Source organism: Neopsephotus bourkii, unplaced genomic scaffold (assembly GCF_033783945.1).
Source record: "Neopsephotus bourkii isolate Nb327-2 ecotype Australia unplaced genomic scaffold, CSIRO-AGI_Nbou_v1 NB_107, whole genome shotgun sequence".
NCBI lineage: Eukaryota > Metazoa > Chordata > Aves > Psittaciformes > Psittacidae > Neopsephotus > Neopsephotus bourkii.
This window is the reverse complement of record NW_026900624.1, coordinates 13,519,053-13,544,349: the sequence shown is the minus strand read 5'-3', so window position 1 is coordinate 13,544,349 and position 25,297 is coordinate 13,519,053. Positions and strand designations below refer to the sequence as shown.

At 45.6% G+C, this 25,297-nt stretch overlaps 1 protein-coding gene across 2 annotated transcripts; it reads right to left on the bottom strand.

Annotated features, from left to right (window-relative positions):
• On the bottom strand, positions 1-25,170 carry LOC133216911 (retinoic acid-induced protein 3-like). Of its 2 annotated transcripts, none has more exons than XM_061362014.1 (6): positions 22,951-25,170; positions 19,266-19,377; positions 17,618-18,441; positions 3,630-4,597; positions 2,570-2,622; positions 1-1,871 (listed from the first exon to the last, which is right to left on the bottom strand). In XM_061362014.1, exons 4-6 carry the CDS (start codon positions 4,549-4,551, stop codon positions 1,779-1,781), a joined length of 1,068 nt encoding a protein of 355 aa, XP_061217998.1. In that variant the 5' UTR covers positions 4,552-4,597; positions 17,618-18,441; positions 19,266-19,377; positions 22,951-25,170; the 3' UTR covers positions 1-1,778. The 2 variants fall into 2 exon arrangements, with proteins under 2 accessions (XP_061217998.1, XP_061218003.1); XM_061362019.1 differs by having other exon boundaries at positions 17,618-19,377; positions 22,951-23,664; positions 24,352-25,170.
• Positions 25,171-25,297: the final 127 nt, after the last annotated feature.

Here is a 25,297-nt window from a genome sequence, read left to right as displayed (position 1 = left end):
AAAAATTATTACTATTAACATCTTCATACTCATGATTATTTTGCTTTGATATTGTTTCTACTTTCAAATTAAAATATTACATGTCTTCAGAACATTGGAAAGACAGATTTTTGCCAGCTGAATTAAATACCTACAAGCTCCTCGCCTGTTCTTGATTATGCAAGAACCCAGAACGATACAAGTAAATAAATACTGGAATGTAGATGCAGCAGACACAGATACAGGATGAAAAGGTCCTATCTCTCCTCCTGCATTTGCTGCTTGGCCTCATATTTCTTAAACACTTAAAACATCGAATCAGCTTGCTTCATTCAAGAAAAGTAGCACAGAGAAGCTATAACCGTCTTCTGCACCCTCAAGCAGCTGATCTCTTACCCAGAGCAACACAACTTTGAAGAAGCCAGCATCTCTGCCATTCTCCCCTGAGCTACAGTCTCCCAGGTGACCCACTCCAACCCATGGAGAGCTGTTGCTGCCACTCCACCAGCCATTAGAGGAATCAACTACATCCCTGAGAGGAGCACCAGTCTCTCGTAGTCAGGCTCCCTGGCTTTTTATTAATTAAATATTCCATGTACAAAGTACTAAATAAATATACAGCTGTGTCAGACACCTGTGTATCATACACACCCACTTGGACAGCTCTATGCATTGCTTTATGAAATATCATGGAAAGCTATTTACCAAATGCAAAGCAGGCTACAGAATGATTCAACTCTGCAGACTTGTTGCTCATCACCAGGGTGCAGTCCACACAGCACGTACAGACACACAGACACACACACACACACACGTTCACTCACTCCTGGAACAGGGGCATCCACCTTCCTTAAGCTGGCTGCTTGGGAAATGTTTGTGTTAATGCCACAGACACGCTCCGGAGCAAGCAGAGCTCCAAGGTGCATGTGATTAAATGCCACCAGGGCATTGGAAGCAGCTGCACAGAACAGGTTTTGTTTGCAGGGATCCACAGTCAGGGGTTGTAGGGGTGGGGAAGGAGGATTTGCAGGTTGGAACAGGCACCTTGGGGTGCTTGGTCAGGAGCCTGAGCTAGGAGGGTGGCTGATGCTACAGTGAAAATCAGAAAACATATCAAAGTAAATAGGGGTAGATGTTTTCATGTCTTTAGATTTTCTCTCCCCTCTTCACTCCAGGTGGTCCCCAGGTGATGAGGAAGGGGCTGAAAGTGAATATGAAGAATTAAAAAAGAATACTCTTCCCAGCCCCCCGTCTCTTCCCTGCTGTCTGGAGGAAGGCCAGGAAAGGATGGGAGTAAGCACAAAAGAAATGGTGTATTGATAAGGGTGTTCTTGGTAGTACTGGAGATGTGTTCATGCAGGAGTGGGGCTGATGCTTCTGTTCCTTCCTCTTCTTCCGTCACACACAGGGCGCAGGCATACCCACAAGCTATCAAAGCAAGTCCTGGCTGGGGCAGAGATGGTCACAAATGCAGCTGATCAGCTTCCTGCTGCTCTAGCCCTACAGCATTCCTGCTAAAAATAGTCCAGGATAGGCTCTTCCTAGCACATTCCTCTGTCAGAAGAAATGAGCTCCATACCACAGAGAAAAAGAGTGAGCAGGACCAGGATGTGTCTGAAAACTGTGTGTGAGGAATGAGAGGGGCTTACAAGGTGTGTGGGGAAAAGAGGACCCCTCTTCTCTTTTGCCAGTGTGTGTTGACTCTTGTCTCTTTTGCAGGATGACTCACTTGTCACCATGTGGCCCATTCCCCACAGCTCTGCTGATGGGCACTTAGCCTTTTGCTCACTGTGGAACTGTTACATGGGGCCTTTCCCACCGGTGTAGTCATGGTATGGGCTTGTCTGGGCCTTGGCCCGAGGAATGGAGAAATCATTTTGGGGATCAATGGTCTGAAAAGGAAACACAAAAGTCTTTACTTTTCAAAATCAGAGAGAATTAATAGAATAAAGCTTATAAAAAATTGGGAAAAACAAACAAACAAACCAAAAAGAAATAGGTGAGAGACAAACAGAGCTGAAGGCTTCCTGAGCATGTGATAACTGGGGCTGAGAATCATGGCAGAACAAATCTGTAATGGCGACATGTCACCAGAGGACACGTGGGGACATGATGTGAACTATGCTGTGGTCTTATGGAGGACTGTTGAATGGACATGGTGACACACAGGCTGCCTACTCTTGATCTGCACTGCAACTTCCAGTGATTGTTGGTGGGCATTCAGGACATTCAGGGCATGGGTTGCAGAAAGGAATGTGACCTAATGAGGAAAGGTCACAGTCTACTGCAGGAACAGTACTCAAAGAAAGGACTTCTTACGTGATGTCAAATCCAGAATTACTGAAAACAACAACCTCAGACTTTGCCTCAGGCCCCTCTTGTCTTCCCATGTCCCTGTACATATCAGAGCTCCCTCCCCCCAGCCACAGATACCTCCATGAACACGTTACGGTATTGCCTGGCTAAATGTAAAGCTCCTGTCTGCCTCCATAAAGCCTGCTCTAGGTCCATCTGTCTTCACCCCTTCTTCCTGAGGATGTAAACAGTAGCCTACATGTTGTGAAAAAGCTAAAGTGGTGTGTGAACTTACCTTCATCTGAAACTGAGAAGAGTATGGGGAGTAGCTGTTGTCTCCTGTGTTTCCTGAATCACGAGACAAAAGTAGGCAAAAGTTAGTGAGTTAATGTTATATGGTAGCCTGAAAATACCCTGTGAGGGAGACTCACAGGGCCTGTGGCTATGTTAGCAGCTGGTTGAGACTAATCAAACTATGCAGTATGCAGGCAGGAATGGGTTAAAATCCACAGGTGGGTGACTTATTAAATATTTCCTTATGAAAGCAGGAATGAATGGTATTGTAAATAACAGGACATAGGTGGCCTTGGAGTTTAGACACCTCCTGTTGCCTCACAATTGCTGTCATCATCACCAGTCAAATCCCTCCCATGTGCATGTGCAAGACCCCCTCTGTGGTATTCTCTGGGAGAGCACAGCCTTTTTCAGCTGTTCTTTTACAAACCTGGAGGTTTGACTCCAGGGATAAATGTGATCTCAATAGCAGATCCACAGGGAGTGTAGTCACATCTCCTACACATAGTTATTGGAAGCCTCAATTGATAAAACATGTTGCTTTGTCCAAGTAGGCATGAGAAATGCCTACAGAGAAATTTCTGGTTTTCATACAGAAAAGTAAGACCTTCTTGCCTCCTTTTTATATGAAGGGTTCATTTCTAAGTGGATAATGGGAACCATACCAGAATTGGGAATAAATAATCTCCAAGGAATAACCTGGAGAGGTCTGAAGAGCTGGAGCATTGCTAAGAGACAAACAAAACCTCAATTTTTACACAAACTTTCCAGACATAATAGTCATAAGGACTTATGTCTCAGCCCTGATACGCAGTAAGTCTCCTAGTCAGTCACTCCTACATATCTTTGGCTTTTGTATTGGTCTTTACTCTTTTCCCTCTTGTCTGCAGATTAATTTTCACTTGCATTTCTGAAGTTTCACCAGTCAGAAACTTTTTCCTACCTCTAAATAATCCATCATCTTCAAAACCTTTCTTGTAGCCCTCCTACACCTTTCAGCTCATTAGTGGTGCATGTGCGCTTAGGACTGGGGAACAGTGGAGGCATTCACTTCACCATACCTTGCACAAGTTCATCTTGGGTGTAGGCACGGTTGTCCACTCCAGTTGTCTGCTTTATGAACTTGGGTTGGCAGAAGTCATTTTCTGGAGGGTAGTCCTCTAGCTTCAGAGGGGCAGTGAGGAAACAAATTTCAGGCACGATATACATTATCAGGAAGACCCATCCATTGGACACCAGAGCAATGGCCACAACAGGATCATCCCAGTTTTTTTTGTTTAAGGCTGTGTTGCCTTTTGTGAGCATAGTGATCCACACTACCCAAATGGCAATGGAGAACAGGACAGTGACAAAGATGTGTGCCCCATGCCTCTTCCAGCTTTTGTATGACCCACAGAATGTGAACATGGAAACCAAGAAGATCAGAGCCATCAAGAAGAGCACGTAGATCAAAAGCATGACAAAGTCTTTGTTAGTCTTCTCCGCAGACATAGTCAAAAAATCCTCTCTCTGGTTTACTAGCATGGTGACTAAATACTCAATATTGATCACAATTTGTACCAGGGCAAAGGAAACAATGAGGAGCAGCAACACCAGCCAGGAGAATGGCTTTCTTCCTCTCACTAGCTTGTTGAGATTGCACGCATGGGCGAGGAGGCATGAGAAGCAAAGAGCAAAGATTACTCCAAATAGGAAAAAGCGAGTAGGGCGAGTCCTTTCATTGAGTTTAATGATGAAGGCAAAAGTGAGACCAAAAACGCCGAGTGTGCCTAAGAGAAAGAAGAAATAGACAGAGAGCATGTGCCGCTTGCTGTTGTCTTGGACTTTGCAGATGAGAAAGAAGAGTGAGCAGATGAGGAAAATGGTGACGAGGATGCCAGCCGCAGCCAGTGACTCCAGGACAATCCCCCAGGCCTCCTCCATGTCACAAAGCAGGTAATAGCTTTCATTGATGCTGCCACAACCTCGGGGAGGTGACGTCATCCTCTCGCCTCCTTGGACAAACTCCTCACAAAACGTTTCCCCAAAGCTGTAGAAGCAGAAAAGACACAGGCTGTGATATCCTAGAATCCTAGAACAGGTTGGGTGGGAAGGGACCTTAAAGATCACCTAGTTTCAACCCCACTGCAGGGACGCCTTCTACTAGACTAGGTTGCTCAAAGCTCCAGCCAACCTGGCCTTGAACACTGCCAGGGATGGGGCATCCACAGCCTGGGTGCTGCCAGCAGTGGGGAAGGAGAGGCAGGGCAGACTCCCATCCCCACCCCACTATTAAGGACACCACAGTGCTAAGGACATGGGGCTGTGGGAGCAAAGCCATCCCTTTGTTTGGCATCAGCTCTCTATCAAGGTCAAGACAAGCCCCTTAGCAGGTAGCGATTCACTTTGCTTGTCCTCTGCACCATGCCTGGGAGCGCGGGGAGCAGGGAGAAGATGAGCTTTCACAGGTTTTGGTGCCACACAGCACAAAGCCTGAACTGCCCTGTCACTTTTGTGATACAAGGGCAGCTGTTAGTCATAATACAGTTTACACTCTTTTGGTAAGTTCAGACAACATATGCACCTTGTGCCAGTGACGTTCACAGATGAGCAATGCAGAACAGGAAACTCATTACTCTGTTTCTTTTCACTCTTTTGCTTTCCCTGCTTATCTCTGGTTTATGGGTATTAATGAAGGGGAACCTTAACTGCCTTTTACCCTGCAGATAGCTAACCTAGGTTCCTCCAGCATAGCTCTTCTCACTCCAAATTAAATAGGAAATATATGCCACCAACCATGATCCCCTAAACTCATATTCCTCCTAGCAAAGTAGTAAGAACCATCCCAAAGACCTCAGTCCCCTCCACAGCTTTACGCTGGCTGGAAACCTGACATGTCAGAGGTAACACATGAGAAGTAACCATCGTATTACTTCTTGAGGGGTCCATAAACCGAGGATGGACAAGGTCTTGAATGCGCCCAGCACATTCCTGCTGTCTCGTCATGACTAGCTCAGTGCTTCCTGCGTAAGCCTGGCTTAAGTCTGTCTTGCAGGAGATAAGAGTGCTGTTTAGATGAGCTCTGCCCATTGCCGAGGGGAATAAAGTTTGTTATTTCCTTGGGAGCCTGAAGCATGTGAAGAAAACACTGCACAAGGACGTTAGGCACTTTCTAGGCACCAAATTGCTCAGTTAAGATCAGGTATCTAAAATCTATCAAAACTGAAGTTTAGATACAATATTGCCATAAAACTTGGAGGAATATGGCTGTAATGATGACCCACACTGGAAAACCAAGGGCTTTCTTTTCTGATATATATAAAGAAAAAATAAACCTTGCAAAATTTATTCTTCAGTGCTTGCCATGCTGTTTGCCTGGATTTTTTCCCCTACAGAACAATGTACTGCAGTTATGAGGATGATTCTAAAACCCTTCCAAAAGATTTTAGGGAGTATAGGTTGAATCTTCAATAAATGGCAGTTGATCTAATCAGGGAATGAATGAAGGGGAAAAATATCACTTTTTCACTCTCAGCTCCACATATGCCTCAATGTGACCTGCTTATAAATGCTGGAATGTTTTCCCAGCTTTTAACCTTGCTGTGTAAAAGGAGATGCACAGCTCCTCAAATAGCTGGCTACAATAAAATGCAAAGTATTTAAATATGTGGGATCTCTGGACTCGTGTGGAGAAAACAGAATTAATGAATAACACATGCAGGTGTTTTCAAAAATCATTGCTCACAAAATTTGGGGTATAGCTGAAAGATATCTGGATATTTGTGAGTAATCAGTAATGAACCATTCTGAAATCCAGATAGGAAATGCTACAATTTTATCCACAGACATTTACTGTTGATCAGATTAGCTTTGTCTGTTCACAGCTCCATAGACTGGTGCCCACTGTTGGGGCAGGTGGAGAGTCCAGAGAGCCAGGGTGAGACCCTAGGGTAGCACAGAGCACACCCATAGCCCTGGGTCCTGACTGGTGCTTACTGCAAGTGGTACTTGCCACAGCCAACTGCCACAGCCCTTGGAACAATTAGGATGGAAAGGACCTCACTGCCTTGGAGAGCTGGGCCACTTGTGCTTATTTCTGCTCCCTTTTCTTTTTTTTTCCAGTGTAGATGTTCTATGCGGCATGAAGAGTCTCTGCCCGGTCTTCTAGGTGAGTGTTGCCCCCCAGAAGCTGAGTCTTCTCATCCAGCACCTACAGAAGTGTCTGCGATTCCCAAGAGGCTCTGTAGTCAGTGCAAGGGAGCCTCTGCTGTTGTTACTTCACAGTTCACCCAAAATCACAGCTCTTGCTTTAGGGCTGAGTTCTCCTCCCTCCAGCCCGAGCCTACTCTCTCATTGATACTTGTGTATCAAATGCACCCATACAGTCACAAATTTCAAACCGTTTCCCAGGAAAGTCTGCCATAACTCCCCCACCTCCAGAAGGCTTTCTCTGTTGGCTGTGGCATGCCATGCCCCTGCCCTCCCACCCCCTGCATGCCCTCCCTCCCCAGCCACAGGAGGCAGCTCTGCCCTGGATCCTGTATAGGACATTACCTGAGTCCTGCTGGAGAAGGCAGCAGGGAGGCTCTGGCTAGAAGAGCTTGAGTTCCCTCCAAACCAGTAACACGGTCACCTTCTCTTTTTCAATCCTGGCCGAGAAGCAGCCCTGTGCTCGCCCTCCTTGGGAGCTTTAACAGCTGGAGGCTGGGGAGGTGTGGCTGAGCACGCCTGTTCCAGTTCCACCGCCTCTCCTCTCCAGCAGCAAGGGCTATGAAAATACGGTCCCAGCGCCAGGAAATGAAGTCAGGCCTCCTGACGTCAGTGGGGCACTCACCCCTGCATTGGGGTGGAGATGTTGCCGCTGCCTGGCCCAGCCCTGCGACAGGACCGAATGCTGCTCAGCCAAGCACCTGATAAGGTGCTCCCCTGCCCAACTCCAGGCACCCATGGGTGGGGACTGTAGCTATGAATAGCAGTGTGTCCCCTCCCTGCTCCAAGCCTTTTGTCTCTTTACATGCATTCTTGCCTGATAACTGCTTGCAAGGTGGAAGATGAGATTGTAGGATGCAAATGGACCCACAGCACCTAGAATCAGAGCGGCTTCAAGCCCGGCTTCAGAGACAGTTTACTCAGGGTTCTTGCTGGGCGCTACATTTTGGCACAGGGATTCATGTGCTCCAGTCATCCCTTCCACCTCTGCCAGTGGGAGCCATGTGCACCTTTCCTGAAAAGGGCAGTTTGCCTTTGCTGGCACAGTTTTGTCTGCTCACAAGCACTGAGTCACTTTGTCCAAACTGCTGGCCTCAAATGTTAATGAACGAAGGTGATGACACATTCCCCCTTACCCTACATTGTGCCTCTGGCATGACACACCCATAGGCACAATCCCATCCACAGGCTTGAGTATCTCCAGCATGTTCATGACTCCATCTGTTATTTTAAATATTACTCACTGGGAGTATTTTATTATCCTGCTTAAGGAATTGACATCAGGGTCTGTCCACACCAAGCACTCGGTCACTACGGACAGCCACTGAACCTAGAAATCCCTCCCACTCCTGGAGGTTGTGCTCCTTCCCCAAACCAGGGGAGTTTTGCCCGTGTTTTTTTGCCCATGGTTGTCACACCACGTTAATTTTATTTATTTGTTCATTTGTTTTAGGGCCCCTGGTTTATTTCTGAGTTCTGCTCCCTTTTGAACGCCACATGTGGAGGTCGCAACAAAACCCATACAAGACAGCTTTCTCTTGCACACCCCATAAAAGTACATGAGTGCCTGCAGGGATGAGAGCTTACTGAGTGAAAGGCAACACTCAGTGCTGTCACTGCCGGGTGGGCCGTGCTGAGCCCTGGAACAGTTCCTCCTGTCCTTGCTGCTTTCATTTCAGTGTAAAATCCTGAGGCTTCTTAGGAAAAGACGTCAGGTTTCTTTACATGAAATTAATCTTAACTTTAAAGTAGGTCTCCCAGGCTTAGTGAGCCAGCCAAGAAGGAGGCAGTTGTTAAAAATGAGAGGAGGAAAGGAAAGTGAAGAGTTTAGCACCAGCTCAGTGGAACCCAACCTGTCTAGGAAAACATCCCAAGAGGCTTTCAAAGGTCACTAGTCACTGCCCGGCCTATTTGCATCTTGTCAGAGCACATTATGGCCTGCCAACTACTTCCCTACATTTACATAGACACACAAAACCCCATGGAAGGCAGTGTGTAAAATTAAATGGGGGGGGGTACGGGGACGGACAACATGGGACAGAGGATGAACAAGATATAAGAAAAGTAACACTGGCATTTTCCAGAGTACCTGAGAAATCCTTGAGAGTCAGTCATCAAACACACCCTGTACCTTAAAAGGGTTAATAAATGGGGATACGTTTAAAAAACCCCAAACAAACAATAAACCATCCCAAGTGACTCAGGAAGCCAAGTGCTGCTGACTCATGGTAGGTAGCCTGAGAGATGGTGCCCATGGCCCTCATGCTATGCCAAGGAGTGAGAGGAATCACTGGTCTACGTGGACAAGTACAAACAGCACAACAGGTGAGATCATTACCACCTCAATTTAAGGATGGGATGCAACTTGCAGATAGGGGCACCTAAATTTAGATGTCTGATGGTTATTACCTAAATGTAAGGTGAGTGTCTCAGCTCACAGACAGCCAAAAGTTCAGAAGGGCTGGCCCGGCAAATGTGCCAGGTGCCTACTGCTGTGTGCATTGAAATACTCCCAGGCGTGGTTACCTGGATTACCTGGGGCCTCACCTTAATTGCTTAATATGCACACATCAGCATATAAGTGTCATTTGAGATGCCACAGGGCATCCTGCTCAGCTTCCAGGGACCACTCCAAGAGCACATGGGTCGCCTGTACCAGATCTGGCAGTCCTGTGCAGATGGTTTTTATACCTTTAGGCATCTCAAATCACATTTGTAAGAGCAATTTGTGTACTGAATCTCCACTGTTTATTTAGAACTGAGATACCCAGTTTATATGTAGGTACCTAGATGCAGACATCCGTGATCTGGACTTTATTCTGGTGCACCAGCATAGACAAATAGTTTGTTGAAGGTACTGTAGCTTAGTCACCTGTAACTCAGTTACCTGTAACTCAGTCACCAGCACAGGGATGGCACATAGGATACAAGAGTTGTGGGAAACTACCCTTCTGGAGCACCAGCTCACTCTGAATAACACAGGGGATCTCAAATAGTAGGAGGGTGGTGGGGGCAATTAAATTGTCTCTTAGGTGTCTACAGAGCAGACTTCATCTCAGGCAGTCATCCAGATTCCCATGATAGTTGGTGTAAAGACACACTTCCAAGGGAGTTTCAGTTGAACAACAAACCACATCACACCTGAGAAGTATCTGTTTCTCTCCAACAGAGGTGGGGGGAGACAAGATAATGATTTCAGATACAGATATTTACATTTGTCAGCTGGATGGCATAGCAAGACTCCGAAATAATTTCAGCACAATCCAGTAGCAAAATGATGGCAAGCTCCTTTAGGTGGGAAACTGTTGGTAGCAAAATAGCTTGCTTTGTCCATACTGCAGCCCTGGACAAGGAAGCTGGCTGCTGGTGAATAGGAAGAACTAATGGCTACACCTGACATGGAGAGGCAAGGATGGCAGCAGGGACTGACACCTCCTCTTCCAGTCCTTGGCAGCAGGATAAGACAGAGAAGGAGGGCCAGGCTCTCCCTCTGTGTCAGCTCCGCTTCTTACTTCTTCTCACTGCTGGTATTGCCTGGCCCTGCTCCCTCGTGGGGTGTCAATGCCCACGGTGCCGTGGGCCAGCCCTGCTTGGGGCTGAGGTGCCAGCAAAGGGCAGAGTGCGGCAGCCCCTCTCAGGTCAGCCAGGTCCTGGGGAGAGAGCACATCTGGGAGGTTCAGGGACCTAGTCAGTGTCTTTTATTAAGCCGAGTAACAAAGCAAGTAGGTGGCTGGGGAGAGATGGTGCTTGGTGCTCTGGAATGTGTCTAAATAATGTGTTTATTTTTGGTCACTGTTATTGGCTGTGTTGTGAATATGCTTGTGCCATTCCTCCTGCTTAGCTACCTGTGCAGTACATTGGGAACATAAAAATAGCCATGCTTTCTTAAAAAAAATTCCCTTCTGCCAGCGCTTATCATAGTCATACTGAGCTAACATTACAGCAGCCTCCACCCTGTCCTGCCCCATACATCTCCTCCTTTAAAACAGTGCAGGTATAAACATTATGACACCCTTGGAACAGACTGGTACAGAGGTGATGGGTCTTAGGCCCAGGAAGCCAGGTTGGAGCACCCCTGCCTTAGATAAGGAGCTGAGACAAATTCAGGGGATGTCAATATTGCAAAGGGACACGTGGCAGCTCCACATAACACTGGGCTTTCTCCTGAGGATCCTGTCCCTGAATTCACTCTGCTCTGGCTCTGAAAGAGTAATCCAAGGATTACCAAAAATTCGTGTCTGAGAGTTGAATCCTTTTCCTTTGGAAATAAAAAGCGTGGCACCAAAACATGTTACCTAAAAGTACTGCAACAGAAACTCATACTGGTGTCCTTCAGAGCTGTTACATGTCTCTGCAGCCCTCGGCTACATGCTGTGCTCCCTGCTATTTTCAGTCTCAGGAACAAAATAAACATTTCTAGTATGTAGCAGTGATACGCTTTGCTTTGAGTGCTGATCACTGCCTCTTCTCAAAGAAGTTTTCTTCTTTAAATGAGTGGGTTTTGGCCAGATCCTTTCTATTCCTGGACCCTAAATGGCCAAAACCCATGGTAGTGGATGTTCTTTTCCTGTGACGGGGGGGAGGGGGGGAGGGGGGCAGAGATTTGTGCAAGGAAATAGCAAGGAGATTTCCTGTAATATTGAAATTGGTGCTACTGAGTTTATCTTACAAACAGGCACTTTCACATCTCTAAATTATCTGCCAGAGAATCCCCAGTTGGTGAGAAGACCCTGCTCCATGAAATGCAATGGAACCAGACTGCCTGATCCTCCACCAGGATGATAATGCTCTTTGGTGCTGCAAACAGGATCACTTCTGTATGCAAACCCAGGTACAGCCAGCCTAGTACTTGGAAACCCAAGGGTAGGGGGTGACTCCTGGAGCACCTGCTGAAACAGTCTGAGTTCATGCCTTATACTCTTCCTATCCCTCTGGGGCAGATGTCACACTGTCTTCCGTACTCCACAAGTGTGGAAGCCAGAGCAAGAATGAGCAGAAATAAGTGGAGAGTAGCTCCAAGCACCTGTGGCTGTGATTACTCTGGCTAGGAAGAGCCTTTTCATACAACAAAACTGTTGTATCTCGAAGGCTGTGAGCAAGTTAAAAAAGAAATAATTATACTTGTCACCTCCTTTAGGACTTTCATCAGTATGCTAATGAATATTTCACTCACAACAACTGGTGTAGTATCCTGGAGGTACCCATAGCAGCTAAGAAGGCTCCAGCCCTCCTTTATGGCGTTAAACTTACCTGCTTTTGTGCTGATGTCTTCCCAAATTGGCAAGTTGTACTGATATGAATGAGTGGGTATTGTGTGTGGACAAGATATTTGGGGAAAAGTGTGTAACTCTCAGGAAACAAGGGCTGTGAAAATATACCAATGGGAGGAATGCTGCCTGATACCCCCAGAAAGGAAGACATGCCAAAGGAGATCCAGGAAAACCTGCTTTCTCTCTCCCAAAAAAGGCTAATCCCAAGGCTAGGGAAATGGTTTAGAAGAAAGAGGATGCCTGGCTGCATCTTGAGCTGGTGAAGCCTGACAGAGACTCAGCACAACACTCCAGGGTCACCCTTTACTTTCCTTGTGTGCCAATCCTCATTTTGGTACCCTTGCCTGGCTCCTAATGCTGCTCCCTTTGGTATTCCTTGCCTGCTGTGTCTGGAGTACTTTTCCCTTTGCTACTCCACACTGCAGGGTTGAGATGACTGCCTGAGATACTCACTGAGAGAAGCTTAGGCCTTCTCTCACACTCGTGGCTGTTGTCAATAGATGTTCTCAGACAGCCACCCTTACCTGGAGTCTGAGGATAACTTCTCCTGCCAACATTGCCTTGGATAAGAGACTTTGCAGAGGACTGCTTCCACACAAGAATCGTTCCTGGGAATCAGGTTGCACACAAAAACTCCCTGCTCAGTGATAGGGAAAATTGTGCTTTACTGCTCCTGGATCAAACACCACCACAGCAACACAAAGCAAACCTGAGCTTCCAGCATAAATCGATCCTCCCTTTCATACCTTAACAGGAAAAAAAAAAAAGCATTCATAGATTTTGTTTTATTTGTTATCAACAAGCTTCCTACTGGTACAGATCTGTGTCCCCACACAGCCAGCATAGGAGCTGGCAAAAACTCAATATTGTCCACCCTGGTTAAATTATAAAAAATGCAATTGTATTAACATGTTTAATCTTAATCAAACACATCCTATTGAGCAATATGGCCATGCACAAATGTGCTATTCACTCAAGAACCATGGTCTGGAATCAGCAGCAGTTTTGGTTGGTGCTTATTATCCAACCAAGACTAATCATTAATCAATGCTGTGATTTTTCTTGAAGGAAATGGGTGTCAGGGGAGAAAAATATAAGGAATAACTGTAAGGTAAGGTCAGGTAATTGAATTCACAGGCTATTGCTCCTAAATATTTTCTTCCTGTTTAAAGCACGTTCCCAGGGCAGACAGTTCTTGGTCTCTGGATGCTACAAATCCAACTCCTCTTGGAGCTGGAGAACTGCTGAGGAACCACATAGGTCCCTGGGAATCCCAGTCAGGCTTCAGGTAAACATAACCAAGGAATACAATAACACACAAGGCTTTAGTACTAGCCTTGACAGGAATACCTTACTGCAGCCCTAAGAGAAGTTTCTCTTCTGTACAGTTACATCTTCTGGGCTGTCAAGTACTTGGTGGCAAAGGTCACCAAAAATGGAAATGGGGGCTTCTAGCAGTGGTCTGCTTCACAGACATAGCAATTTCCCTGCAGCCATGGCATGTCACAGTGTATGGGGCCCTGTGATTTGAAGAAAAATGGTCTGTGTTCCTCTGGGCTTAAGGTGGAAACTGCTGTTAAGAACCATACCAGTGCTGACCTGGCAGAAACATCAGTGAGTAATAGTTGCCAGATTATACATATAAACAGTTCATAAAGCCAACACCTCGGTTCTCCTTCCTAGTTCACCCTAGATAAAGCTTGTTGCTTGACCGTGATTATATATGACCATAAAAATGCCTTTCAGGGCAGTTTGAGCACTCATAGATTCATAGAATAGTATGGGTTAGAAGAGACCTTTAAAGGTCATCTAGTCCAATCCCCTTGTAATGAGCAGGGACATCTTCAACTAGATCAGGTTGCTCAGAAGCATATCCAGCCTGGCCTTGTATGTCTCCAGGGATGGGGCATCCATCACCTCTCTGGGCAACCTGTGCCCAGAGATTTTGCGAACGTTTTACCACCCTCACTGGAAATAATTTTTTCCTCACATTCAGCCTGAATTTCCCTTCTTTTAGTTTAAAACCATTACCCCTTGTTCTATTACAACAGGCACTACTAAAAACTCTCTCCCCATCTTTCTTATAGGCCCCTTATAAGAACTGAAAGGCCACAAATAAGGTCTCCCTCAGGCCTTCTCCAGGTTGAACAGCCCCAATTCTCTCAGCCTTTCCTCATAGCAGAGGTGTTCCAGCCCCCTGATAATTTTTGCAGTCCTTCTCTGGACCCTTTCCAACAGGTCGATTTCTTTCCTGTACTGAGGGTGGGATCTCAACCTGGAAACCCCACCTGGAGTAACCATGAATGGAGCCCTGGGTCAGCCCATGCTCCATTCCTTCCTCAGAGCAGTTTGCACGTTTTCATGCGTTCAGCATGCACAGAACACCTTTTCACTGAAATTTTGAAGACTCCCCTCCTTTTGGAAACCCAGAAACCAGGGGAATTGCTCTGCTGACAGCAGCAGCCTGGAAGCACTTGGTTTCTGACACAGGAAGATGGCATACCCTGGGAGCCTGAAGGCCCGGCACTCCTCAGGCATGCACAGACAGCAGGGGGTTCCAGCCTTGCAAAAGGAGTGCAGGTGGCAGCCTAGGACCCTCATGCTGGCTAAAGGTTATGGAACTGGCTGGTAACCAGAGCTTGGTAACCTTCATTTAAAAAGCCAGCACATTGCTGGACACCTTCCTTGCACTTGGCACAAGACAATGCATGCAGGCCCCCTTCCACTGTTTCTTCCATCATTAAGGTTGTACATTATGGTGAGTAGGTTCTTGTAATTTCGAGGACAACACAGGCACATCAGTATCCCCAGATACTGCCTCACTAGAGGTCCAAGACTGCAGTTCAGCTCTCCACTCCTCACACCAAAATCATTTCTTGAATTATTCACCTAATGCAGTATTTGCCATGAGTGTTTAGTTGTTGCATCAACATGGAGGTCTTCTGAGTTTCCTCCTATCCTACCTGCTAATTACGATCTCTCCAACTTCCTAGTATTGCTGATGTTGTGAAGCTCCCCAAGGAGCAATGTTCATTCTGTGCATGCCTGCTGCATCTGGTAGCTCAGCAGCATAAAAATCTATGACAATGATACACATTCAAGTGGCTGTACTTTGGTAAAATGAGGGGGAAGCAGTGCTCTAGTCTGTCTGGTTAACTAAGGCAGAAACTTAAAGGGGTGTGTTTAGGAGGGTTGATAGCATTCCTGTTCCAGCTGCTTGCTTTTGTGAAATGATGGCTCCCTTTGCAGTCCCTACGTAATCTTGGTGGGCACATAACCAGAGACAGACAGACATGCATACCTGTGCGCAAGCACGTACGCACCCGGCCCAGCCGCACCCAGCCCCACACTGCCTGCCATGCTTCTGCCTCTGTTGTTTTAGTGTCTATTAGAGCTCAGTGAAAGGCAAGAGTTGGAGCTTGCAAGGGTGCTGTTGGAAGTGGCAGCCAGGTAGGATGAGAAAGAGGGGGCATTCACAAGCTCAGAGCACCACTGGAAACTGTTTTCTATAGAAAAGTCATTGCAGGATGCTTAGCCCATGCTGCACTGCAATAGGACCCCTGTGTTTGCTTTGCAAAGCCAGGTCTGAAAGATCTGCACTCTTTAAATGCTGTCTCGCTCAGTGGCTGCACCATGTTAAAATGGAGCACTTGAGGCCACAGACTGGAATCCTAGCCAGAGAGATTAAGTACTTGAGAACTGAAGCTGAGCCTCTAACGTAATCCATTTCACTATTCTCTTTTAATTCACTCACAATAAAGAGTGGAAATCTCAAAGGAAGAGTTGACTGGAAAATGCAGTCTGTGCATAAAATTCCTACTTTTACTGTTTTAAGTCTTCTGACTTAAAATATAGCTCTCCAAATATGCAGCCTTAAGCACACGGTTGCACATATACAGATGAGCTTGCATGCGCGCGCGCGCACACACACATACACTCTACCTCGCTCCTTTAGCCAAAACCCTATCAATCTGTTAAGAGGTCAAACATATTTTGACTGATGATTCAGACCAGCTGAATCTTGAATCTTGGTTTGCTGCTGGGATAGTTTCTGTGTCTCACCTCATGGTTGCATTTAACTTCTCTCCTGATTTCAGATAAACTTGTGCGGACATCTGCCACCTTACTAGATGGTCATGAAAGAGATCATAAACTTGCCACACTTGCACAGATCTAAAAGGCAGCAATGCTGGGTTAGAAAAGAGCATTACACTGTTGAGTATGAAGAAGCTGCCATAGTCCCGGAACTTCTGGCCTAGATGCTGTGCCCAGGCAAGATCTGAACTAGCCAGAAAATACAGCTGATTGCTATGTCTCTGGCTTTGATTATTTTTCTTCCAATATTCTTGCAACCCAGGAACTTCCCTAAGCTAGAGGAAAGAATGTCAGTGTGCTGCCATTATTAGTAGCCAAATGGCAAGGACTTGGCTGGAAGGGAGAAAGTTTACAAAGCTTCTGGCTTGCAGTATGGAGAGAAAGAGAGCATGTGCTTCAATTTGGACCAGGAAGCTCAACCCAAGAAACCCCCTTCTGGCCCTGCTGTGCTCCTTTCCTCTCACATAGCTGGCCACTGGATGGGAAAGATGAGCAAACTTTCCCATGGGAGTCCCCGTGCTTCCTGCTGCTCTCCAGGTTCAGCAACCCTGACTGTTTTGCTTAGTAAACAAAAGTGACACCCCTTTGTGAGAGCCATACACAAGGGAAGGGTTTAGTGAGGGCTTAGTTGCCAGCTAACCTCTTCAGAAATGCAAACACAGCTTCAGCTAATGGTATGAGCAATCCACGAAAGTGTCAAGAGATTAGGGATAGCTTTTGGCATATGCATGATATGGCAAAGGGAAGCTTCTGCCCCTGGGAAACAGGTTCTTCTCTTCCTTGGCTGTTGTATTGCCCAATAATCCCTTTCTTGTTCACTATTAACAAATTCCCATAACAGACATGCATTTGCAGTAACAAAATACTAAGTGGCACATGAGCAGCTCTCCTGAAAAGGCTGTAAAGTGATTTTTCCAGAAATCACTGGCTGCATACAGGACTTCACCCCAGGGTAAAACCTAGCAGAAGCTGTTGGGCACCAGACACTGCTGCTACATTTCAGCTAGTGTGCTATATTCCATCTCTGGGACCTGCAGGGATGTTTATTTAATCACACAGAAAATTCACTGCCTTTGTGCTTATATTTTAAAAGGCAAAAGGAAGTGCTCAAGGCCAGGTTGGGCAGGGCTTTGAGCAACCTGGTCTAGTGGAAGGTGTCCCTGCCCATGGCAGGGGATTGGAACTGGATGATCTTTAAGGTCCCTTCCAACCCAAACCACCTTGGCACCCTACACATCCTGTCCTGGGTGGGATGATCTAAAATATGTTCTTAAAAATACCCCGAGCCCTATGCTGTACATGAATGAAGGGATCCCGTGTATGTTATGAATTTGAACAATGTTACTGCTGACTGCAAGGGCTTTATCAGGCTACAACACCATGATGTATACAGGGGTGAAATTACCATGAGGTCTTATATTACACTGAACTCATACAGCAAATCTGAAGCTGAGTTGAACAGGAACAAACGGAACTAAACCAACTTCAGTTCTTACCTGACAACCCAAATAAGAACTAAGTCCAGTCTTTAATGATCCACATGTCTGATCAGCAGCATGGTTTTACTAGTGATAAAGGCAAAGGAAAGTGGCAATCCACGTGCATGATTCTGTCAAACAAAACACATTCTGGATGTATTGCATGACAGTCTGGTTTCTTTAGCAAACACAGCATCTGTCACAGTCCCCTGTTCCAATTAAAAGACATATCTGTGTTTACATAACAGCTGATAATCCCCTATCTCCGGAGTGGTTAACCTAGATGTCCAACATGGTTAAAAACCTCTGTTGACTAACTGAAATCTGGATTTCCTAACTGCTCATTTATCATCATCAAGCAGAAAAATGACACAGTTGAGGCTGTTACTAGTTAGAATGTATCCTAACCTTCTGGGACAACACAAAATTTGGATAGGTTTGCTCTACCTCTAAACCATCCTTCTCTTTACTCACTGAAATCGTTTAAGACTACTACAATTAGCGAGTTGAAAGAAGTTGCTGAATATAAGTTAACAGTATTTTTCTAACAAGCAGTTAAGCAACATCATTAAGCAACAAGAGGCTTGCCCAGAGAGCCCAGCAGGATCTCCATTGCTTTCTATCATTTACCTCATTGCTATCTTCTACAGCATCTGTGAACACAGATCCCTGTCAGTCCCTGAATGGCTGAGGTGTGCAATGGAAGCACCTCCACCTGCACAGGGACTGTAGTAGCTTCTTCCAGCAAGAGACTTCAAAGCACAGACGTGTCTCCTAGAACACCACCAGGATGAGGACAGCCACACAGGAACTGCTGAGGCAGCTCCCATCTCCCCTGAACCCTGCAAAACACAAGGAAAGCAGAACTGGAAGCAAATGGCTTGGGCAGGCAGCAGCCCATAGGATGGGAGAAGAGCCTGAAGGACCATATTGCAGTGCAGCATGAACAGCAAAGAAAGAAGCAGCCGTAGGGCAGTTTAGGGACCTGGTAGCAGGCTGTCTGGTGGGGCAAGGCTGGGGAGAAAGGAGCAGGGCAGAGTGCAGAAGGTGCTTAGAAAGCAGGATGCATGAATGAGACCTTGGTGAAGGCTGGAATTCAGACATGTAGAAATGACTAAAAGTGGGGGAAAAAGATGGGAGGTCCCTCCAAAAAGCACCAAATAATAGAATATTAACAATGCAACACATTCTATTGCATACTGAGCACAAGGAAATCACCCTCACGCAGTTTATCGAACTTGGCAGGCCCGAGCTACTTGCAGGAGCAAAGTGCAGGTTGCTAGTTACTGTGTGAAGGGAGGCCTTGGCTGATGCTTTCAAAGGCATAAGTCAGTCCATGAGGAAAGGCCTGAAGGCAGGGAGTGGGGCTCCAACCAGCAACCTGTGGGTGGAGGGGCTCCCCTACCCCAGGCCATGTAGGGAGATTCCTTCTCCCTCAACCATAGGACGGGTAGCTTCCCAGCTGTATGCCTCTGTGGGTTCTACCACCCCAAGAACTCCATCACTGAATGCTTCCAAAGGTTAGGGGAATCTCTTGGCCAGCTTTATCTGATCAAATGATGGGAGTGGACTGGATAACGATGCAATCCCACAGATAGTGAAGGGGAGCAGGAAGATGTAAACGGCCTGTCTGAGCAGTGAGATTCTGCTGAGCGAGTAGGCGAACCTGTTCTGGTGTATCAGTACAGCCGTTTATGTCAGGTAGTCCTGGCTTCTGCTGTGTGGGTCAACCTGTTGCTCACTTCAGTCACAGAAAATCCCTCCAGTTGAAGCAGCACCTGGGACAGTGCATAAGCTCAAACCTCTTTCCTTCTATCCAGGATTCGTTTTAAGGCTCAGCATAGCTCCTGGTACAGAGTTAGCCTGCTTTAGCAAAGCAGACAGGAATATACATATTTGTCCTGCCCCTACAAAGGCCAAGAAGAAAAGTGTCCACATCACTGAAGCCATTTCAAATTAAGGTCACCCAGCTATCGCTGGCTTCAGCTCTCTACTTGTCAAAGGTCTTTCCCACCAAGAGAGATAACAGCTCCATGCAATACACCATCCAACTATAAAGAGGGACTTCCCCCCCCCATCAGTCCTTCTCTTTGTAACTGTATATTCACATGTCAATAACTACTGCACAGTCCTTTTGACAGACTTCAGCATATTTTGGGGTATTAAACCATGAGTTCCTTGAGGCAGAAAAGCATCTACCCCTGTACCTTTCCTGTGCTACCCACGTAAATTGGTAATACATGGTCCTGTATATCTGAGGTGATCAGAGAAGCAAAGGATTAGCATGGCTAACAAAGCTGAACACTTCTACCAGAAGGCTGACATGGACTAAGTAGAAGAGGCTAAGGAATACGGTAAAGGAGGACAGCACTCAAAAGTTTTTATCCATGTGTGCTTAGCACAGGACAAGCAAACACTGCCACTTGAGGGGCTCTGCCTTCCTTTCCAGGGAAGGACAGAGCAGTTAGCTTCCCAAAGGGCTTTCTATGTGGTTGGTTTTCTTTTTTTTCTTTTTCTTCTATTTAATTTTGTTTTAAAGGCTTTTTTGCTGTATAAGATAGAAAGACACTTACCAAAGATTTCATTGATACTATGCCTTCCAGCAAGCTGCCCTTCCATTGCACAACAGGTTTATCAACCACAGAAGTCTACCAGGGCCCTCCACTAGCCATGTCTTTTTGTACATCTGCTGCTTCTACTGAATTTGAGAGCCACAGCTGTCTGCTATGGGATTTTCAAAGGAACACTGTTCACAAACAGTCCATGAAAATATAAGACAAAGGTGACTAGTGACAGCAATTCCAGGAATTCCACTTCCATCAGCTTAACAAAACCTTGACAGAAAGGGAGATTCCTCACTAATCACAAAGAGCCCTTCATCTCCCAAACCAGGTGGCAGCATCTGACCTGGGAAAGCAGCACTGGCATTTTCAAAGAGGGGACATAGTATGGCATTCAGAGGATGGATCTGCAAAAGAGAATCTTCTAACTACACAGAGGCAGTATAGTTGGAGTAAAGAAGATGTATCCCAGTCAGTGGGAGCCTTGGAAGAAAAAAGGATCACAAAACACTAGCATGCTTTGCAAGGAAGGGTTCTTAACAAACTCAGATGAGATGAGCAAGCCTGGCTGCAGCCAGCCAGCTGAACATAGGCAGAAGAGAAGCTACCTCTAAATTTGGGAACAGACTAGCAAATTTATTTCTGACATTTGTTCCATAGATCTTTGATAACCATTCCTCACTCTGCTATCCATTTTAGAGAACATAGCCAATACTTCGTTTGCATTTTTATCTAAACTGCTCTTGAAAATCATAAAGATGATTCCAAGATTTCTAGTTAACAATAAAACAATTCTCACCAATTGGCTGGAAAGAGCCTAAACTAAGATACACTCAAGTCATGTATGTGTATCTAATGGAAAATAGTAAATAACTCTACAGAACTCCAAGAGTCATCTCAAGACCTGCAACTGTAAGGAATGGAAAGCAGGTTCTGTCAAAGGAAGCTGTTAGACTGTCTGCTTCATACTGTTGATAGTGTTTGGAGAAGACCAATCTTCAGCAACCAAACAGAGCCTCTGGCATGCACCAAGAGTAAAGATATAACACACCTGTAAGCGTGCACATGAGCAGCAGTAATAGGAAATCACTCACTAGTGGCAAATTTCTCATTCTGAAAACAGATTGAGGGAGAAAAAGTATAACTTCTCTGCTTATGATACATCAAGCACAGAAGCTGGCGAGGACAGATCAGGCTGGGTATGTTCTGTTATAAATTCCCTTCAAGTGAGCTATATAATAAAGACAGTAGAAGATGAAGTATACCCAATTACGTGCTTGACTGGGGTACCTTAATTTCCATTGCTTTAAATAAAATTCAAAGAGCCTCCACACATTCCCTCCCAGGCTTGCTCCACAGATCTTGTGCCCTAGTATGTGGCTGCTACAGGAAAGTAGGTACTTTTGTGACTCCAACTCTCATTATGCAAAAGACTTATTTTTCCACCTCACAGCAAAGGAATTTCATGGTTTAGCCTTGCTCACGGAATGGAGCAGATGGGCAACAAAAACCACACAAAGGAATTACTTTCTCCTGGAAAGTCAGCATAACAAAAGCAATTCAACCTTATCATGCAACCCTCCCTCCACCTCACACAGGTGATTTGCAGAGCAAGTTTTGCTATTTGCCTTTCTGTACAGAGAGACATGTTTATGGGTGAAAATCTTGAGAAGATTAAAGGGGACTTAAATCTGTCCAAATGGGAGACATGCCAGAAAAACTGCCTTCCTCGACAATATGAAATGGGGAGAAGAAATGGAAAGAAATGGTAGTCTCTGAGAGGCCTGTCAACAGGGCTCCTTTTCTGCCTTTGCTAGGATTTGAATGGAAGACATTTACACCTTTTTTGCACAGAAAGCCCACATTGCATTCCCCTTTTCCCAGTAGCCTTTAGTAAGCACCAAGCCCAAGGCAATGCAGAAGCTTCTGACAGAGTCCTGTCCCTAGAATTTATCTTCGGGGTAGGCAACAGAGCAACATGCACATCTCTGCAACGATGAGGAACCTCCAGCAAGAGAAGGCAAAGATAAAAATAGTCCTCTCCCCTTTGGGCACAAAAAATACCCCTTGTTAATCTCTAGTAAACAGCTTCAGGCTTCTAGTCCCCCGACAAAGCACTCAACAAGCTCCAAGGTCATCCACCCCCCCACCCCACCCTCATTCCCCGGGACCTACAGTATCAACAGTGGAAGACTGCACAGTGCTACTGTCTCTTACTGCACAACTAGGCATAACCTTGACACAGTGTAACACACATCCTACCATAAAACACAACATATACTTAATTATCATGTTTAGGAAGGCATATACCTGTGTCCCCTGGGACTTTGGAAGCAGAGAGAAAGTGGTACTGTCTTCATAATAAGTTTCTGTATTTAAAGGGTCCTCAGGAAAAGGTACAGTAGTTGGCTGTATTCATCCCTGAGCCAGAGAAAAAGTGACCATTCCCACTTCTTAGGTGCCAGAGGAACAAAACATCCTTAGCTCTCCCTTTCAAATGTTCAGAAGTGCCTTTCATAGTGTGACAAGGAGAAAAAGCTGTGCCTTTTAAATTTTTTTTCCTTTTCTTTTTTTAATCTCAGGAGTTAACCCCAAACTTGGGGTTCTGTCAGAAACTCACCCTCCCGATTCTCTGTGTTTACACAGTCATAGCTTTTCCCTCCTGAAAGTCTCCTGATAAGTGCATACAGAACAGTAAGAATTCAGAATGACAACATGGACAACCTCTAGTACAGAAGTTGGATTTTTACAGTATTTGTTCTGCAACATTTACAAGAACCAATTACTCACTTGAATGTTTACAGATGCTTTTCACATGCCACTGCGGGCAAACCACAACTTCACATTTATACAATGTCAGAATGCTTGGTACGTGTCTGCGTCTTTCACAGGTCATGCAATTCATTCTATTCCTTCTTAAGTGCTTCCAAAGGCTTTTAGGTATTTTGGGTATTTTCCTTCTTCAGCATTTGGCTAAACTGGGAACATTTATTAGTTTCAGTCCTGCTTTGTAAACTAAGAACCTGAAGATTCCCAAATCACTTCTTACTCAGAGTTCCCTCCTAAACTGAGACTGTTCTCATCACAAATTAACGGTGTTGCTAAAGTCATCACACTTAGTTTTCCCTCTTGGTCATCTCCACTTTTGGAGGGCTGCCAGGTCCTTGAACAGGCTGTGTTCCTCATGGTTATTTTAAGGAGACTTCAGCTCAGGCTGTCACCAAAGTAAAAAGCCTTGAATTTCCCACCTTGGTTCCCAGCTGTGCTTTCCTACCAGTGTCTTTCTTTGCAGTCCCTAGGCAGAAGGTACATGGCACTGGGGAACTGAGACAGGCAAATCCATTTCAGACAGGCCAATTCAGTGCAGCTTCTGCTCTGGCCCACTGTGTGGCTGCAGGGATCACTACCTTTTGCAGCTATTGTTGCTTATCTTAAAGTCAGTTATCCACACCGATATCAATCTTTAATTTTACTCCTCCCTTCCAAAGGAGTGTCCTGCTCCTGCTAGTTGTAGAACACTTAAATGAAAGACACTAAATCCCCATTCTTTACTATTTGAGGTAGTTACCTAAGTAGTACTAAAAACCATAAAACTCTATTTAATACACGTATTGCAAGTATAAAACAATCACCTTCTCATTATGGACCTGGGAGATGCAGAATTGTTTCAAACTGCAAACACCCCTATTGAACATCTGAGAACACACCTTTCATCTAAACTTCACTTCAGTTTCAGCCACAAAAAACCCCCAACAGGTTGCATTAGTCCAATCCTACCCTACATCACACTAAGGTTAATCCTCCACTTCAGCTCTGTGCTGTGTGAAGACTCAGAGCTGTGCAGAGGTGTGCTTCAGAACTGCCCCTCAGGAGTCCTCCTGACTGAACAAACAGACATCCATTGTACAAAAGTATGCAGCCACGCACATACCAGTGCCAGTATTTTCTGAACTGTCTTTTATTCAGAGAGAGACAGGTCTCACTCCATTCCTTTCCCCTCATGTTTCATTACAGATTTGGCTGTAGCCTGGCTGCAAACTCTGTTTTGACCCAATACATCTTTAGACACTCCCTATTCCACTTCAGTTATACAAACACTCTCTAACCTAGCACTCATGGCGTAGTCACAGTAAGAAACTATTTCCTGCCACTCCAACCGGTTGAGATATTTTTAGTTGAAACTGAATGCACATACCTGTGGCAGGTGAGGCTCCAGCAAGACTGTGGGTGTGGTGAAACCTCAGCTTTTCTAGTGCCAAGTATTTCTACAGCTTGCCATTCCAAACCAAGGGATGTGGCCAGCTATCCAGGAGTCACTCCTCTCAAGGAGGCTCTAGACCTTTTCGCAAGGTGCAGCTCCACTTCTCTGCTGTTCTTGCAACTGCAGAGGAGAGTTAAAGAATCTCTGATGCCCATCCAGGACATTTGCCCTCTGCTGTTACACCCTCCCACACAGGAAAGAATACAGAGATGATAAAGACCCCACCAATCTATTGCATAGCTGGGAATAAGACCAAGAAGATTTCCAGAGACCTAGGAGCCGCATGCATTTTGTCTTCATTTGCTGATAGCAGGACCAACCTTGTCCTGATTGTGAAGGGTAATGAAGGACAGAAGACCAGTCAGGAGTGTTCCCTTGCTCCACAGGGAATGAGCATTTGCATATCGACCCATGTGCTTACTCATTCTATTCATCTGGTGCATTCTAGGGCAGTTTCCTTTCACCTGTGGTGATCCTTACTGAAGAGCCCTGTAGAATTAACATATTCTCATTACTTGGCTTCCACCCCTAAAACTCTGCACTAGGACCCACTGAAAATGCACACTCTCCTCCTGCCTTATAAGAATGTTTTTAACAGTCAACATACCCAGGATCTGCACCCTTACTTACCTGCCACTGATCTCAGACTACTTTAGAGCTATCAAACTTGTGGGTTTCTGAGTAAATTGCTACCAAAAAAACCCAACAAAGTAAAACCACTCACTCTTCTCACACCAGATAGTTTCTCATGAAGAGCTGTTTCAAATTAAAAAACAAACAAACAAACAACCCCCAAAAAACCCAGGTTCTCCTTAGTTTTGACCAGTGTTTTTTTGTAGTTTTGCAAAACGTGCTGCTCTAAACAAAAGTATAACA